General features: G+C 36.3%; 1 protein-coding gene across 1 annotated transcript in view; it reads left to right on the top strand.

The window, feature by feature from the left end:
- LOC145673558 (glyoxylate/hydroxypyruvate reductase A-like) overlaps positions 1-19,744 on the top strand; it is a 53,030-nt gene extending 33,286 nt beyond the window's left edge. Inside the window, exons 3-6 of the mRNA XM_081743379.1 lie at positions 178-400; positions 4,488-4,584; positions 7,291-7,561; positions 17,739-19,744. Of these exons, the coding sequence (XP_081599505.1) occupies positions 178-400; positions 4,488-4,584; positions 7,291-7,561; positions 17,739-17,870 (723 nt within the window). The 3' untranslated portion in view covers positions 17,871-19,744. The remainder of the gene's footprint in view (positions 1-177; positions 401-4,487; positions 4,585-7,290; positions 7,562-17,738) is intronic.
- The last annotated feature ends 411 nt before the right edge of the window (positions 19,745-20,155 follow it).

Genomic DNA, 20,155 nt, shown 5'->3' with positions numbered 1-20,155 from the left:
GTGTGGTGTAACCGATAGACAACAAGTTTCGCGATAGGAAGTTGAAAAGGCGATGCGAGGTTACTTCACTTTCATTTGAATAGTTAATGATCTGTGCGTGCTATTACCAATTATAATTAATATAATGTTTGTATTGATTGTAGACATTGTGTAATTTTTTCTTTCTTCTGTTTTCAGCCCAGATTGCCTTATGTGGTAACACGACTGACAGGATCATTTTTCGGAAATCAGATGGGAGAATTTGTTGTTGCTCATATTGTAAATCATGAAAGAAATTTCATAGGTGTGAATGAAAATCAAAAATCGTCAGTGTGGTCCAGAGATGGAAACATTATGCAATTCCGTTGTATATCAGATCTGACGATTGCAATTCTAGGACTTGGAACGATCGGAAAGAGAAGTAAGTTCTTCATGAAGAGTTGGCATGTGTTCACTTATCGAAATATGTTAGTCATTTATGTTTCGAAGTTGCCGCTAACTTAAGTAGTAACGTTTAAATAATAATAACAGGGATGCAAACTGGTCAACGAAGTCAGCATTTCAGGTTCCTTGGAAAGTTAATCGAAAAATAGCAGTTTAAATGTCTCACATGGCCTCAATCCAATGATAAAGCGTAATAATAACTAGGACCTGTTTAAGCGCTCGATAAGTTGTCGATTTACAACTATCTAACAGGACCACTTAAACAATACGATGGCCCAAGGGATTTACACCATAGACTGCATCCGTGAACATACAAGAAACGTTCAAGTTATAGCTTTAAAAAAAAAAAAAAAAAAAAAAAAAAAAAAAAAAGACAACATGCGAATCAGTTACTGTTCTTTTTCAAGGTACTCTTCATGTACACGCACACACTTGTCCCATAGGAGTGAGAGTGCCCGTATCCGTGCGGCATACAATTCTTTGGGACGATTTTTAACCATTTCAGCACACATTTTGCTTCGTTGTCGGTGTGAAATCTTTGGCCTCACTAGTGCTCCTTGATGGGACCGAAAGGCGACTGGTCGCGGCTATACTTGAGATGGTCTAGGATTTCCCAACGAAGTTTGGTGATAGCTTTGACCGTTGTCGTGGCCGTATGAGGACGCGCGTTGTCATGCAGGATGATGACGCCATCCGTCACCGTCGGTGGTCCTTTTCTTCTCAAAGCCTCTCTGACTTTGGTCCTCAGGAAATTGCTGTAGTATACTGCATTGATTGTAACCACACGTGCCAGAAAGTTAGTGCATATTTCCCCATTTTTGTTCCAAAATACCGTCAGCATCACTGTGCCAGCGGACTTGTGCCTTGAATGTTTTCGGCGGCGACGAGTTTGGATGCCTCCACTGCATGCTGGAGCGCTTTGACTCGAGTGTAATGATGCAACCAGCTCTCATCGCAGGTGATTATCTTTGCAAGGAAGCTCTCGCCTTCTCTCTGAAATAGCCGCAGATGCTGACGAGACTGCTTCTGGTCAAACGTTAGCGTTTTTAGGACCCATCTGGCTGTGATTTTCCGAAAGTGTAGGTGTTCGTGACTGAACGTTTCCACAATTCCCACGCTGATGTTTATTTTCGCACTCAAATCTCTCACATTGATGCGTCGATTACTCAGAATTAGGCTCGACGCAACGAATGTTAATTTCGTTGACTGCCCATTGTTGCATCTGGAGTGCTGGCCACGTTGAGAACAGATTCTTTCCTGCCTTAAATTTTGAACACTTCTTCGCCATATTGCGCACTTAATCTTGTGAAGATTTCAACAGGTTTCACACTTTCCTTCTGGAGGAACTTATGATGATGCACTGCTTCAGACTGCCAGGCTTGTTGGTATCATCTATAACCGCTCAGAGACTCTCCTCAACTGCCCATTATTGCAGAAAAGTGTCCCTAAAGTCAGGACTACCCTATCATACGATAGAACACGGACGCACAGCAACACCTGGAAAAAAGAAATTGCGGTTATAGATTGAACGTTCCTCGTATTATACAAATTGTCAGTGTAATTCTAATGGCAGTGGTTAAAAATAACATGTAATAGTAAAATTAAATAAATCACAGTTATGGGGCAGAGGTTAAGAACAACTTGTAATGATAAAATTTGGCACAAATGTGTTATGCTGTTAGTAACTGCAATTAATATATGACAAAATAGCGCGATAGTCGTAGCTACTTAGATTAATTTGACTTAGGTGCTTTTGCATCTACATGACAACTATTAACTTACGTTTCGTAATACTTGTCGTAATATATTTGGATTACTCTCCTATATATAGGGTGAACTTAAAAGGTGTGCGCAGACTACGAGATGTGATTCCTGACATCAAAAGAAGATAAAAAGTCCTCTTCCATATTGTCGAATTCAACGTCATGTAAGAGCGACAGAGGTGCCAACTTGAAATCGAAAATCGAATTCTAACAATTGAAACGGGACAGAAAGATATGCACGAACTGCGGCAAGTGATTCGTGACATGAAAAATAGTTAAATGTGGCTATGAACATAAGCAAAATGGTACATTAAGCAATTGCGCAGGCACAAATAGTTTGTGCTCATCTTTCTGTTTCATTTCAATTGTCAAGGTTCGATTGTCGACTCCAAGTTGGCACGCCTGTCAGTCGTACACGATCCAGAATTCGACAACATGCAAGAGAAATTTTTCTCTTCTATTTATAGGTCAATGAATACATATGAATATTACCTGTATGAGTATTTCTGAATAGTCACATGGCACTGTGAAATTGCACACACTAAACACGAAATGTACAAAGAAACAACACTAGAAAAATATTAAATGAAATACTGCTTTCTCTATCTTCCTCAATTCCTTCCTACTTCATCATGTCCAAGTCATCGCTACGTAGACAGTTTTGTTTCCATACATTAACTTAAAGTAGCAAAACGTGACCTATTAGAAATAGAGCACTATAACGTAACTTTCAATAAAACATACATGTATCTTATTCGCATTATATCAAAAGCTACATTATGCAATAGACATAATAATTATCTGAAGTGGTTAAAGATGGATTTCTTATCTCTCCAAGTGCTGTGTGTCAACGAGTAAGCAACTATTTTAGTATTAAGTTCGAGTGTTGGTGTTGTAGCCAATTTAGGTTTACCAAATAGACAACACAAAGACAATAACACAAAACTCTCTCTGCCCCACTCCTCCCACTTCTATAAACGTAGCAGAACATTTAAAGTGTGCCTTGAAGAAAGGAGGAGGAAAGCTGGAAGAAAATAGTGAAAATAGCTGAAGCTTACCTTTTCCTTGAAATTTTAACAGTATTTTCACACTTAACTATGTTCGATTTAAAAAAAAAAAAAAAGAAAAAGAAAAAAGAAACTTGTAAAGTGTCAATTAGAATTCTTGACTAGTGTTATTATTCAGTGGACATGTAATTCTCAGGTATTAATGCAAACACAAAATAGTTGTTTGTGCTTGAGAATTACTCTGTTTTAAATACCTGAAAGAATAGAAGCTCAGTGAGTTTAGTGGTAAAGTCATATCTAGTGTGAAAGGTCCTTGGTGGCACTAATATCGTTTCCATTGGTTTTGACTAATTTATTTCATTTTACTATCATGATTCACTTGCATTTATCACCATTTAACCTAAAGATCATTTTCGTAAGATTTATTTTCTTTATTTAAAAAAAAAAAAAATGTCGATACCAATTTCTTTTTATCGCATTCTTTGATTAGAGCCATGGTTGTTGTGTTTTTTAGTCTGAAAGATTTATTTATTTTTCCAAATGTAAGGCCATTTTTAATTATATACTTAATGACAAGGACAATCAGTGACCTGATTTCAGGTATTTTAATATTGCTGTTAGAAAGATTGAACAACAGAAATCGTATCGTTGACTACAGGCAACGCTTTAATTGTATTGCAGATAGACAGATCTTCAAACATCCGTCTCTGGTTTCAAATACTCTTCGTACTGTGTTACATCTTCTTTAGGCTTTAGAATGAAAGCAACTACATCCGTAACTGTCACTACTTATTCTCAGAATAGGGAATTGGGTAGAAAAAATTAGGGACACATTTCTTCAACTCTCGCTGTAGTTCATATTCACCACATCCCTCAATTCTTAACACACTACCATCATTATATATTTTGTTATATTTGTTGACGTTTCCAACAACAAGAAACACATTCTATTCCTTGTGCATTTTTAAAACCATCCTCCTATGACTATTATAATCCGGTTGAACGTGCAGGAGGTATCCAGTCAGATTTTATATGGATTTTGCCATTCTTAATCATTTGCGATACAAAGTTATGATGATGAATCTACGACTTAAGTGAATTCTCTTTATCTGATCCGATGGAGTTATCCAATTCCTGCATGCATTAGAAGATACATTTTCGACGTTCAGCATACAGTATCTCGCCATTCTGTTTTGATTATCGTGTTTAGGCTTCTGTCAACAAGTATCACTGCTTACTTACACATATACAACCTCGTGGGTAGTTTCTGTTTTAATGTATGTGTATTCTTCAGTTGCAGAATTATTGAAGTTTCTTGGTGCCAGAATATGGGGTGTTGGACGAACCAATCAAGAGAAAGTAAACTGGCCCTCTTGCGTAGATGAATACAGGTATGCTCAGGAATTTGTAATGAAACTACGTTAAAAGGGGTAACAGAAATTAAAACTCAAAAGGTATACCCTTAATCAGGGTTCACAGTGGCCTTGAAAGTCAAGGGAGGTCATGCAAATCCCGAAAGTCAGGGAAAACGGAATCAGATTTCACGAAAGTGTTCAGAGTGGTCCTATTACTCAAGCGATGTTAATGAGCATTACAGACCTCACGGAAGACATAAAGAATCAATGCAGACTCAAAGAGAAGGTGAAATGGTTGTTAAAACATAATTACCTTTAGAATGAACGAACATGTTTACCTAGACAAATTTCCAGTTATATTTTTAGTAAAAAAATCATCATAGCTTTTTTTTTTTTTTTTTTTTTTTTTCAATATAAAGATAATTCAGATGCACACTAAAGCAAGTGATTTCTCCTTGCTCATAATTAATGTAATTATAAAATGCGTTTCTGCTACATATATCTTTCTAGCAGTTAGAAAAAAAAAAAAAGGAAAAAGTTTCCCAGTGTACTGCTCACTTGACCTCTTTAATTCGCTCTAAGTGTTGATTTTTCTACACAAACTATTGCTGCCTTGTTTCGTTATCACTAATATAAGCGATGCTGCGATGTTCTTATCTCTGGTAGAAAGCCTTAACAGGTTGTGAGCTCCCTTAGGGGTATATGATACCGTACGCGTCTTTGGTGCGAGAGACGGTTCGATTCCCGGTGGGACCTCACGTGCTTCGAATTTCACGTTAAGTGTAGGTCTGCGCTCTATATAACCTCGCCGCCAAGAGAGACGCTAAGTCTAAACAACAACTAGTTATTAAGTTATCAGGCACTGGAGTATTTATGCGTTTATGACAATTTAGTGCGTGTCCAAACGGTTAGGAACAGTTCTCTGGTGTGTTCAGTAACTCATTTCAATATTATCACAAATTTTGTGAATAACACAGCTCATTGAGGTTGGCTACTGTATTCTATGTTATGGATGCTGTGGGGATCCTTGTGCACTTCTCATCATCAATACAGGTTCGGTCGGTCTTGAAACGGGAATTGTTACTCAAACCTTTTGTACGACTCATAAATTGTTCAGTTAGCACATGTTGCATCATCAACAATTTATCCGTATCATTTTTACCGAGCAGCGTGCAAAATTTGATGCACGCTTTTTCCTCTTTGCATATATCATTGTCTCGTAATCCAGAACATAATAAATGTAAAACTCAAAGATTTCATTTCATTTTTTTTTCAGAACATAATAAATGTCACCAAAACACGTGGAACACAATACAATAAAGCCTTGTAATGTAAACATTAATCCATCAAGCAACACTGCCTTTACACTGACCAACAGGAGATTTCGTTGGGACCTATAATTGCAAAATAAAATAGAGAACACTGTCCACAAAACACTGGGTACTACTTCTAAGCACGATTCATTGAATTCTACCAAGGCTGTTTTGTCTTGTTTTCATACCGGGTGCATTGATTTAAATCAGTTGATTTTTTTAAATAAAAATTTTTGATTTAAATCAAATTCCGAAATAAATTAATTTAAATTGAAAATAAGTAAAATCCCTTTTCTGTTCTGTTATTTCGGTTATGGAAGATAATAATCACAGTGCAATAAGACGCAAATGTATGTACAGCACAATATGAAAACAGTGTCCACCGTCGGCATTTAAGACGAAAATTCTTTTGTGTGCGCGTCTGTTTGTTCTTATATAATAGGGGCGTATTTAGAAGGGTCCGATCCCCTCTCTGAAACTTAAAAATTTTTCAGGTGTTATAACTTTAGGCGATTTTTTTTTTTATTTTACATGTGTTTCGTGCCGCAAGCTAGTTTTATTTAAAAAAAAAAAAATATGCCCCTGCCAAATATCAGTAACTTTCGTGGGAAAAAAATGTCATATTGGTAAACGTTGGTGTACTCTTTCGTTAATGCGTAAGAAACATTGAGATTGAAATAGGTTAACGATTGGAAATTAATTCAAAATTCAACTCCAATACTTTGGCTTAAATGTTATAATTAACATTTAATACTAATTACTAAATAATAATAATATTTTTCTTAAGTCCGCGACTTGTATTATATGAGGAGAAAGATTTAAATCAAAAGAGTCAACAAAAATTATTAAAAAAAAAAAATCCCACCCTGTAGGAAAGAGAGAGCTCTCACAAAGTTCTTCATTGCTTGGTTGTAGGTCGTTTCAAAATTAAAGAGTAAATGACCTATCTTAAAGTTGCACGATGATGAATGAGATAGAACAGACATTTTAAAATACTAATTTTCATTTCAAAATCGACTCATAGACTAGAATTCCTATGTACTTGTATTGTTAAATAGAAAGTAAAATAGTTCGAATTCGTCAAAGCCCAAACTAAACATTCTATATAGTCGAAAGCAAAAGTACTTTCCTTGAGCAACCGTTTTCAATTTTTTATTTTCTTCTTTTTTTCAATAACTTCGGAATACATAGATCAATTTAAATAACATTTTAGTAACGTATACAGAATTACATTCGTTTGTGTCAAGAAAATCTAGGAATGAGAAAAAACTTTTAAATTGTGCAATGAAAATGAAATCTTTTATTTTTACGTCACACGGTTAAAACTCAAAATATTTCATTTTCATTGCACAATTTAAAACTTTCTTCTCATTGCTAGAGTCACAAACTTGTGCTTCATTTTAAAACCTAAATGTTTCCTTATTTCCAGGACGATTGGAGGACTGACGGAAGTGCTGGAAAAATGTGATTATATTTGTAATGTTTTACCACAAACACCAGAAACAGTTGGATTATTAAATGACGGTATCTTGAAGCATTGTGTTCGTAGACCAGTGTTCATCAACATCGGTCGGGGATCGATTATCAGTGACACCGAACTTGTACGTGCCTTAAACGAAGGATGGTTATCAGCAGCTATTTTAGATGTTTTCAACGAGGAACCATTACCATCTAGCAGCCCATTGTGGAAAATGCCTCAGGTAATATTTAACTACTATTGTGCTTGAACAATAGAACAATTTTCTCTAGACATTATCTTTAAAAAATAATAAAATAAAATAAAATTATTGGAATAAGACCAACAGTGAAACTTGCTAGTTTTTAGAGCACCAAAAATACACACAACCAATCCAATCCGAACTCCCTCGTGGGACCACGGTGGCTCAATGATAGAGTGTCCACCTCTGGTGCATGGGGTTTTTTATTCGATCACAGCTCGCGCCAAGTGAGCTTTGTGTTGAACAAACACTGTGCGTGGGTTTTCTTGGTGTCCTGCCGTTTCCTCCAACTTTCTTCATTCCACCATTGCATTCATTTCTCATCATCACCGTATCCTTTAGCCTAGCCGACATATCCATGGAACGTAAAACTTAGATTTCATTTCATTTTCCGAACTTCCTCGTTGCTATATGGTTAGCGTACGTGCCTTTGGCACAGGAAGGTAGGATTCGATTCCCAGTGAGAATACATTTAGTTCTGATACCATATTAAATGTAGGTCCATGTCTCTCATAACTAGATGTTAATCTCCAAATCAGCCTAGCAACCAATACAATTTGTTTGCAGCTCCTTTAGTAAACACAAGAGTTTCATTGTTTGCGAGGGATAAGTGCCAAATTGCAGTACGTTCTGTCCTTCCAAAAACTGGCATCATGTTCGTGAATTTTTTCCGTTTCCTCCTACATTCTCATTCCATTAATTATTTCATAATAATCACTTTCATTTATCATCTCTCTCGTTTAGCTTTTTGGCGTAACCACAGGTCAGTAAATTGATTTTTTTTTTCAAAAGGTCAAATTGGAGAATTCACCGACACAGCGTGCTATGGCAAGTTAGGTTCATGTGTCCTAACAGCCATCCATTCAGAGAAAGTTATATCTCAGGCTAGCCCGTAAGGAGAATGTTCATGAGCTGAAACCCAGCCATATTGTGCAACAAAAAACTGTATCAAATCATATCCTTAATAAATTGCAGAGAGTTGTTCAGGGGACGTGACGGGAGATCGGTGGAAGTTTGTAATCACCGTAGACGAGACGTGGTTATATATATATCAGAGATTGTGGAAAGAGTCCACCAGCTATATACAGAAGGGTCGCAAAAACACATAGCAGTTTTGTTCGTCAGTTCTCGAAAGTTATGTTCTGGCTCTGTTTTGTTACAATAGCATGCGCGCCTTTGGCGCGGGAGACCCGGGTTCGATTCCCGGCGGGAGCTCATGTGGTTCGGATTCCACGTTAATCAGTAGGTCCACGTCTCATATAGTCTCGCTGCTGAACGGGACGTAAAACTCAAAAATCAATCAATCTGTTTTGTTACAAGGGAATATGAAAGCTACGTTACGTTCCCAGTAAAGTGAAAATCAACGCGGAGTATTGTTAGAATTCTTTGACAAATATTTACAACAAAATCAACAGCTATGTGGAATTGACACTAACACTGTGGAACTGCATCAGAACAAAGCGTCCACTCACTCAGCCAAATCATCGCTGGCATTCTACAAACGGATGGAGGCTAAGACCGGACTTCGTGTTATTTCCTGCATCGACATCTCAGTGAAGAGTCCTGATTCCAGCCGATAGTCACATAGAACTAGAGATGCAAGGGCTCGGGAAAAAAAACGGCTTTTTTGAAAAAAAAAAACTCGGTTTATTCTGCTTCGGTTTTTTGCTTGGGAAATTTTGGGCTTTTCTGAAAATTTTGCTTTAAACTGATAAAGCAGACTTTATTTCGCTTCTCTACAAGAAAAGAACTCATTTAAATAGTGGCTGATGCAGATAATAATATGATACCTCGAAAATAAACCATGAATTTCAAAAAGATTTTTTAAAATTTAACATATTTACATTATTAATTCCAAAGGATTAACCAATACATGTAATAATATTCTAACATCTTATATACAATAAGTACTTTAAAAAATGATACACAAATAACTAGCAAAATTGTATGTAATATTTTTACTTCAAAATATCACACACCCTCTTTTTGAAGCAAAATAAAGAAAAACATGAGAGAAATCTGCACATCAAGAGCTTCGTTTCGGGTGGTTCTGTACATTCTTGAAATTTTTCAGTTAAGTTTACACTTTCATATACATTGTATGAATATTTCGAACAAATTTTTCACCGATTGATCACATACGTAATAATCTGTTACCACTTATTAGGTACTTCGGATCTGCAAAATCGGTAAAGCTCCAAATTCTGTAATGCACTGACTGCTCTTTAAGCTTGTTCAGAATCGGGAAAGTATCGAATTTTCTGTTCATTGATCATATACGTAGTAGACGGTTCATCTGAGCGTATGGTTTCCTAGGCTGTAGAATATATAACCACCATCACGGTTTACCCAATGCTCAAGGTTTCTAAATTTTTAACAAGAAAATTCAACATATAGTTACGAAACTTTTTTTTTTTTTTTTTTTTTTTTTTACAAAAAAGAAAAACTATAGAATACATTTAAAAAGAGTGGAAAAATCAATCACTGTTCCAGTTCACAAGAAAGACGACAAAATTGATTATAATAATTATCGAGGCATTTCTCTTAACATTCTATTAATACGATTGACCCCATACGCAGATGAAATTATTGGAGATTATCAGTGTGAATTTAGTCGAAATCGACCAGATATCTACCATTCGACAAATACTCGAAAAGAAATGGGCATATATTACCCAGTACATCAACTGTTTATTGATTTTAGAAAGGCTTACAACTCGGTAAGGTGGAAAACATTGTACAGCATTCTTACAGAATTTGGAATACCGAAAAAGCTAGATTTATTAAGTGTTTAAATGAATCCCAGAGTAAAGTCCGAGTAGAAAAATGCGAGCTTCCACGTCAGAATGGCCTGAAACAAGGATATGCGTTATCGCCGTTATTATTCAGCTTTGTTCCGGAGCACGCTATAAGAAAAATCAAAGATAGGAACCAGGGCCTAGAGTTGAATGGTATTCACCAGGTTATGGTGTATGGTGATGATGTAAATCTGATAGAACGATCGAAAGAAATGCAGAGGCCTTATTAAACGCTTGCATGGACATGAGTAAATGCAGAAAAATCTAAATACAAGGAAGTTACGGCAAATTATGAATGCGTTAAAATGTCAATTAATACTTCCGACACAGTGGATACTTTCAAATATCTTTGATCAGTATTACCAGACCAAAATCATACCCACAAAGGAATTAAATGTCAACTAAAATCAGGAAATTCTTGTTATTATTCAGTTCAAAATATTTTGTCGTCGCGAATTCTGTCAAGGAATATAAAGCTTAAAATATATAAAATGATAATCATGCCTGTTATGCTTTACGTTTGTGAAACATGGTCGCTTGCGCTGAGGGAAGAACGCAGACTGAAATTATTTCAGAATAAAATTCTGAGACGAATATTTGGACCCAAGAGGAATGGGGAATGGCGGAAACTTCATAAGGAGGAATTACATAATTTATACGGTTTACCAAACATCGTTAGAGTCATAAAGTCTAGGAAGCTCAGGTGGTCAGGTCATGTAGCCAGAATGGAAGAAAGTAGGAACGCTTTCAAAGTTTTAGCTGGAAATCCAATTGGGAAAACCTAGGCCTAGATGGGAGGACAATATTAAGATGGATCTAGCAGAAATAGGAATACAGAGTAGAAACTGGATCAATGGAGAGCTTCTGTGGCCACAGAGAAAGAGAGAATACATTTAAGTTAAGCACAACTGCACAACAAACATGAGTGAGTGGTTATCTTTCGCGCTTCTATCGTGAAGTCCGGGATTCAACCCCGCATTCGACCATTTTGACAAAAGTTTTTCTTAATTCCATCTGTGAATGTAGAGAGAGTGCGTGTACTGTGAGTCCTGGCCGACTTCCTTTCTAATCATTTTTAAATCTTTTTTATTACTAATTACCAGCAGTGATGGATTTGCGAAGAAGGTTACGGTGGAGATATCTTTCGGATTGAAGCCTGTACGCGAAATTACGGAATTTCTAAAACAAACTAAATATTTGTTTTGCCTTTACTCATAGACTTCAAGCTGTCCTCAAATAAAAAATTAGGAATTTATAGAAAAAAATAAGCATTAATAAGAAACCCTCCCAAAATACTTTTCTAAATCCGCCACTGATTATCAGTATAAAATGGTTTCAAGGTTGTATCTGGAAGATTATAGTTGAATATACAAACGAAAAGAAATATTTGTTATGCCTGTACTCATAAACTTAAGCTCCTCTTAAATAAAAGCTAGAAATTTTTAGAAAAAACAAACATTATTCAGAAAAAACCCTCCCAAATATTTTTCTAAATCCGATACTGATTATTTCTATCAAACGGTATTCAAGGTTGTGTCCGGAAGATTATTATTAAATCATTGCACAGCTACAGTATAACGGAAATGTGGAAGTGCGCTCTGACAGATATATTGAAAAACGCATGCTGTGATGGATATATTGAAAAACATAAGTTTAATTATGTGCTAGAAGCTAGAGTACTGAGCTCTAAGAAGTGAAACACGGATGACTAAAAAGAAATGACCGAGAGAAGAAAAAAATGTCGATAATTCAGAAGTTAAAATCAAGTTAAATAGCTTCTAAAATTGCCCACGAATACTACGTACTTTATTTTTACTTTAATTCATAAACCATGTGCTTCATCTATCATGATGGTGAATTCCAGAGCGAAATATGACATTCAGGTCATGAAATCTTATTTAACTTTAGAGTATGCTATAAGAATGCTATTTAAACTGGAAAATCATGAAAATGAAAAAAAAAGCCAAAATTTCCAAAATTCTCGTTTTTTTTTTCTAAAAAAGCCGGCTTTTTATGTGCAAAAAACCATCGATTCAAAAAAGCCGGCTTTTTTGCATCTCTACATAGAACACATGGCTGCAGACTGTCATACGTGAGGGATCACGTAGTTGTCTATATGGAAGCCTTGTCAGCCTTTTCATTGATTGATTTGTTAGGTGTTGTAACTTTCATTGTAATCATTGACGTATATCGTCTTCGTTAAAGTGACACATAGGCTATCCATTGTAATCCCATTTTACAAAATATTCATATTGAAGAAATGCGGATACGGTAAGCTCCCTCGTACGTGTATAGTTAGTATACCTGTCTTTGGCACGAGAGATCTACACTCGATTGTCAGTGAGAGCTCGTATGATACGGGACCCACGTTAAGCTGCAGATCCACGTTTCTTATAGCCTCAGCGCTGAAAGGTGCGCTAAACTCTCATCCAACCAATCGGATACGCATAGATACAATAAAATATTTAGGTATTACTTTTGACACAGTTCTGACATGGGAACTATATTTCAATATACTTGTATATATAAAAATTGCCGTTCTAACTGATCAACCTCTAAGCCCTTCTTAATCTAGAAATTGGAAACTTGGACAGTACATATGATTCGTGACGTAAGTACTACTGAGGAATGATTTTTGGAAATTCGACATGGAAGGAGGTGGCTGATACGGTTTCAGTTGTAATATGATGCCCATATCTCGGAATCCCTTACGCTTAGAGACATTGAAAAGTTTAAAGAGAAATTTCGTACTTGGACTTTTCATTTAAAATAAATGCATCTTTCAGCGTTTTTTGGTGCATGATCTAGTAGAAAAAAAAAATTGGGGATTGCAATTATTATATTAAAATGTTCATATCTGGGAATGCCTACTAAAATAAAAATAAAAGAAAATAAATGCTGAAACACTGTTTCATTATTTTAATGAAAAGTCGAAACTTTTCACTAGTTGCATTTCCCTAAACCTAAGGCACTACAAGATATGAACTTTGTATTATTGAAAGTTCGGCTTGGAGGTGGGTAAAACGAATTATTATAAGATGTCCATATCTCGGAATCTTTAAGTGTAAAGACATAAAATTTGATACTTAAACTTTTCATTTAAAATATAGGCTAGCATAAATGAAACATTCGTTTTGAAAAGGCTATATTTTCAAAAGGATTATACGTACACACATGAAAGACATATGAAAAGAACATAAACTCACCAATTTTGTACTGTGTAGAGTTTGGCACCCCCTTATTGGCACATCCCAGTTCGTGACTACCTAAACGATGAACTTCCGCATCGTGCCCATTGGGCGTATTGGTGAGAATGACGTAGCTTTATTCCCCTGGCCTCCCAGGTCTCCTGATTTAACGCCCTGTAACTTCTTCCTGTGGGGTACTTTAAGGATCTTCTTTACGTACCCCCATTACCGCAATTCTTAAACGAGTTCAAAGAACGCATCAGTGCTGCAGTGCAGACAATTGACAGGACTATGCTACAAAATGTAGAGAATGAGCTCGAGTATCGTCTGGATGTGTGTCGTGTCACCAAAGGGACACATATTGAACATTTGTAGAGGGTGTATAAAATTGAAGAGCTTGTGATTCTTTTTACAGGCGTATATCTTTCATGTGTGTACGTGTAGTACTTTTTCAAAATATAGCCTTTTAAAAACGAAGGAATCATTTATGCTAGCCATGTAATCAAACACATGTTTCAGAGGTTTTTAATATTTGGTGTGGATAGGAAGAGAAGGGGTGGAGGATTCAATTAAATTTCCATATTTTGGACTTCCTTAGGTTTAGAGATATGAAATTTGGTATTTAAACTCTTCATTTAAAATAATTCACAGTTGAAGTACCGTCAATCCCTTCCGCCAGTAAAAGGAAGAAGAAAACTTTGTACCTTCAGATTTTAATAGAGAGATGGAATATATTTTTGAAATGCTTCTCGCTATCTATTTCCGTTTTTACATTTTAGCGATCAACGTTAAATATCACCTCCTTCAACAAACTGTATTCCTAACTTTCGACACAAAGTTGACAATCATCCATCAACTAGTTCTGGATTTTTTTTCCACCTGGATGGACAAAAGGGTAAATACATAAGAAGCTTTGGTAAACCAAACCCCTTAAAAGTTATTGTAATTAATTACAGTCTTTTTCTATTTCAAGTGTGCCCTCGGAAAATAAGTGAAACATACTTTGGCCCCACCCTCGTCGCCCTCTTACAGAGGAAACCCCCCTTTTGTTTTGGGGGGAAAAGGTGAATGACTTCGGCTATGTTTCCACCTAGAAGGACCCTCTTGCAAGGGAGATACGGGAAAAAAAACATCGACAGCAGGGACACACTTGAAATAGAAAGGTTCTAGCATTCGCGTTTTGGAATATAATTTTTCAGAATTTTTAAATATTGTTTTGTGTTGCCTAACAGTAATGTACTCAGCATGTTGCTGAAGTGTTTTTGTGTGTATTATAGATCAACACGGATGGGAACTTTTAGCCCGGGGCCGGCCCGGCCTGTTGATTTGTAATGTGATGTAATGTAAGGCCCGACCGAGTCCAAAATATGTTTTAGCCTTGAGGTCCGAAGTCCGAATTACAGAAACTTAATAATTAATGCAAAATTGTATTTTTATTTACAGTAATTAGAGGTTTAATTTTGCAGTTGTGCTTTAAAAGTTCTCCACAAAGAATGCTCAATTAAATATCGTTGTACCATATATTTACGAAGTTAGACTCGAAAAAGCCCGGGAAATATGGTTGTATAATTAAAAATTTACGGCCCGAACCTAGCCCGGTACCGAAGTGATATATGCTTTGTAGGCCCGAGCCCGTGCAGACCTCTAGTGTGTATGTAGGCGAGTTTATAGCACACACAGTAGATCGAAATGGAATTTCTTGAAGTTCATACAATTGATGAAGGCCATAATATTTGGTAGTGATTTTCTTTCTGATTTATGCAGGAAGATCACGTGATTTTCGTGCATCGTAAAATGATGTACTGCTGAAGGTAAATGTTTTGTTGCTATCTCCGTTGAACATACCAATTCTTTATGCGGCACAAGTTTAGGAGTTGACTCAGTGGATTGCACTTTTGGAAAGAGCAAAATTTCTAATTTTACTCGATTTTTGTCGAGTTATATTGCCGTGAATAGACAGAAGATTTGAAAATGAAGTAAAATTAGCAACATTTTATTATAATAAGTGTGAAATTTAAAAAGTTACTAATAGCTATTTCAGTTTGTGGCTGTGTCAGTGTCTAGACATGTAGGTGAGCGAGAAAATCCAGCGTGTGTTCACATTTCGCCATACATGACCAATAACTGATATTCTGATATTGGGAGCAATTTGATATTATAGCCCAGACAGGCATTTAGCAAATGTGACACAGGCTTCCTCCTCGAAAAGCTGCTTGCGGTGGTACACGTGTATTAGGATGAGTACTTTGTTTTTTAACCACCTTATATAAAATATTTGGGACGTTCTGTGGGCGCTATGTTGGAGCCATTATCACCTTATGTATCAAGTTTGGGTCAGAACTGTGAATTCCTGCTGGATGTTTTGAAATGCGTTTGCACACTGTATATAAGTAAAGTAAACATGAACAGTAAATTAGTTCGCAAATACAGTTCATATAAGCTTCAATTTATAATTTCAGAATTGTTTGTATTAAGTAACAAGTAAGGCAAGTTTGATTTTTCTTTATATAGTGCACATTCACTTCGATATTTTAGTTTTACATGTAGACTCGAGTTTATCCGATGCTGAAATTTCGTAGCAAAGTGCTGAGCAGAATTGATGCAAGGACATTCGACAGACAGGGTGTCTATCGGTCATGAAAGTCATGAAATCAGAAAAGGTCATGAAAGTAAAGAAAATGTCATGAAATTTAGCCTTTGGGTCACGATTTTTTTATCTATACAAATATAAGTATAGACTGGAAAAGTTTGTTCTATAAAATGTCAAAATTCACCACCAAAAATGTCTATGATCGGCTTTAGGTGCTACCAAATCGCACACGCTTCTATCGCATGTATGAAGATTCGGCCCAATTCGCCCCCAAATTTGCTCTTAAGAATGTATGAAATTTTTTGGTTTGGTAAAGAAAAGTCACAAAATTTCATTTTGGAATTTTAGTAGACACCCTGGGATAGCAACTATTGCATCATGTTCTGTATCAGTGAGTTGGCTGTTTCATGAAAAACTTTTTTTTTAGGGCGAGAGGGCTCAATGGTTGAACGCTTACCTCTGGTGCGAAAGATCCCTGGATCAACCTCTGGGCGTGAGCTTGTGGTGGACAACATCGTTTGTATGGGTTTTCTCGGGGTTGTTCCGTTTCTTCATACATTGTCAGTTCACGAACTGATTCATAATGCATAAAATGATCCGTCTCTTTAACCTAAAGGATAGAATTATGGGACGGAAAACTAGAAATTTCATTTCATTCCTTCATGGAGGGGCATTAAAAATATTCCGAAAAACACGAGTTAAAGTAAATATACGAGGGGAAGTCAAAAAGTAAAGGGATAAAAGTACCTTTATTCTAATAATAGAAAATGGAAGTATACATTATTTTTCTACATAATCTCCCTGCACTTCAACGCACTTTTCCCTAAGTTTCACAAGTTTTCGATTCCGTCAAAAAAAAAAAAAAAAAAGGTTTTCGGTTGCACTTGTAAACAATTTTGCACCGCATCAGTGACTTCTGCTGAGCACTTCCTTCAGTGGAATACGTTAAAGCATGACTGATATGTAAAGTGTTGGTGATTTCGTCCACTGTGATTCCTCTGTTTACCATGACCACACCTTCAACGGCTTTCAAATTGTCCTCATCGTTGACGTCGATGGCTTGCCCTATCTTTCCTCGTCACATAAAGAAGTTCTTCGCTGTTCGAAACGCTCTACCCATTCGTAGATCTTGGTTCGCGATAAACATCTGTCACCATACTGCGCTTGCATTCAATGAATTTCCTCCTTGGTGCAGATCGCCAATGGAGCTCCCATGTTTAACGTTCTGCTACACTCCAACAACTAACGCGGGAATAAGAATAACACGTTGCATAGAAGTGTTGGATACTAGCAGTGTTACCAAACTCTAGTGCGAGAAATTGCAAAAGTCCCTTTACTTTTTGACGTGTTTTAAATCCATACCCAAGGACTCGTTTCTCAAAACTCATATAAGTGTATCTTTCGTTCTTTACTGTCAGTTTTGTGCACCGGATTGGGAATACTGTGTACATATTATTCATACTTTTACTTGTTTGATACATACTTATTGAACCTTTCAATTCGATGACTAATTAATTAAAGGAAATGCTGTGTTGTGAGTTGGTGCTGTCTGACTAATAATGTAAAACTATCTTTTGTTTCAGGTAAAGATCTCCCCTCATGTGGCAGGAGTGTCAAGAGCTGTTGACATTGCAGAAGTATTCGTAGAAAATTATAAGAGATACATAGCCAATGAACCACTGCAACATGTATTAGATTTCGAAAGAGGTTATTAAAACATACATTTATTAGGATATCATTATTGTTGTTGAATGCGAAACTGTATAGCTAGAAAGGGGAAAATGTTCTCAGCATTTTAAAGAATTACTCAAATGGTATCATATATACGAGCTTGGTTTTGCTTCATTTAGGATTCGATTTCTGATGGAACTGTATTTCTGTCATGAAATAACAACTGATTTCTCGGTATCTAGCGGTTAACATGGGTATAATTCCTGTGCGCTAGGCTCTGGTTGAATCCTTGGTTTTCAGAGTTTCTTCAAGGTTGATATGATGACGTCGGAGACTTAGATCACATACTGGATAAGAATCAAGGCAATCCCACCGATTTTGTACTTCGTAGAAAATAACTCAGGGAAATTTCGGGACGAAACTGATGAGCGCATTTAATCTTTACGTCCATTTCTCATATAACTGTGAGCTTTCGTAGGACATAACGTTAAAGAGATCAAGTTCTTCGCGAAATTTAAATACATTGTTGCTTTCGAATATCCATGAAATGGATATTTTACAGAAACACGATTTTGCACAATAGATAAGATTTCCTTTTCTACTTGATAGATTGTTATCGAAAGCGCCCAACACTCTTGTCGTGGGAAGTTAAGGATGCCCATTGAACTCCTGATAAGTCTTTCGCCTTGTCTCTGAACTTAACAGATTTTCTCCAGTGTATTTGTATGGGAAGCCTATGTGAGATTCATTTTCCTAACTTAAAAATCTGAACTAGGCACGCCAATTCATCGTCTTTTCTACGAGTGTACAATAGACAGTGTAATTGCACTTTCGAGATCACTTTTGTAGGCATCCCATGGACAGGTAGGTATGTTTAACATCTTCAAAGTAGTGTAAAGAGCGCAATTACATCATCATAGGTATTCTGGCATTACTGGCAGGTCATTTGCTGGAACTGAGAAACTTCCATGCTTCACGGTCTTCCATTAACCTCTTCGTCTTCACGTACGATTTTTCTGTTTTGATATCGTCCATTAATTGTAGTCTCCTTCGCCCCTTCCTCTTTTTCCTGCAATCATACCCTCTAAAGCGTCCCTCATGATACAATTTCTTCTTAGCCGATGTCCCAATTAGTTTCTCTTCTTCTTCTTCTTCTTAATATCTAAAATTGTTCTTTTCTTTCCTACCATTTCTAACACTCTCTCATTCGTCTTCCGCTCGACTCAGCTAATTTTCTCCCTTCTACTCCACACCCACATTTCGAAAGCTTCCAGTCGTTTTTCATCATTTTTGTGTAATGTCCATGTTTCTGACCAATACAATACAATATTCCATACGAAGCATTTTATGAGTTTATTTTCTGATCTTTTTATTCAAGGTCCCACAAATAGTACATTCTTCCTCCGAAAGACTTTTTTCACCATTCCTATCCTTGCTTTTATTTCACGTTCACACTTCATATCATTACTAACAATACTATCCAGGTATCGAAAACTAGTCACCTGTTCTATTTTCTCCCCTCCTCTTTTATATTTGACACCGACCGCTCGTTCCATCACCGTGGCTGTTGATCTTTCTAACATTTATTTTCATCCCATATTCCTCACAGTCCTTCCTCAAGTTTTCTAACATCTTATTTATTTCCTCTTCAGATTCTGCTACAAGTGCCATATCATCTGCAAAGCGTATACACTTAATCAATCTACAAATGTACCCAATTCTGTTCACGGTTATCTTAACGTAAAAGGTTCCAGCTGGGAGGTAATTTTTCTCGTGTCCCATAGACGGATATGTTTAGAAATAGATGCATAGCATTCAGCGTTCTCAAATTACTATAAAAACTGGAATTTGAAATTTATTCATGCATTGGCTACCTTTTGGTAGTAGCTTGATCGTTAGTTTTTCATATTTTTGTGAGTGTAACAAAAGATAATACAAAAATGTATCTTGTGTCAGATATGCTCCAGTATGCAAAAAATACAGGCGTACTTTTAGCTTTTTCTTTTCTGGTGAACTCACAGTTCTTTACTGTGAGACCAGTACGAAATAGGGACTACTGTATTCGCACTTATTTTCTGGCAGGTAATTTTTGATTCCATGAGTTCACAGAAAAGACCATGTTAGGCTCTTGGGACAAATTCAAAAATAACTCCACATGTTTAAATTTCTCATGCCACTTGCTCAATAATTCGATCTGTTCGAGCGCTTACCACAAGTCATTATCGGTAAGTCGAAAACGATTTTTTTTTTTTTTTTTTTTTTTTTTTTTTTTTTTTTTTTTTTTTTTTTTTTTAAGCGTGATACACTCTTCTGGCAGCACTTATTAAAG

The sequence above is a fragment of the Thermobia domestica genome, chromosome 16 (assembly GCF_964235325.1).
Source record: "Thermobia domestica chromosome 16, izTheDome1.hap1.1, whole genome shotgun sequence".
NCBI lineage: Eukaryota > Metazoa > Arthropoda > Insecta > Zygentoma > Lepismatidae > Thermobia > Thermobia domestica.
This window is presented reverse-complemented; position numbering and strand designations above follow the sequence as displayed.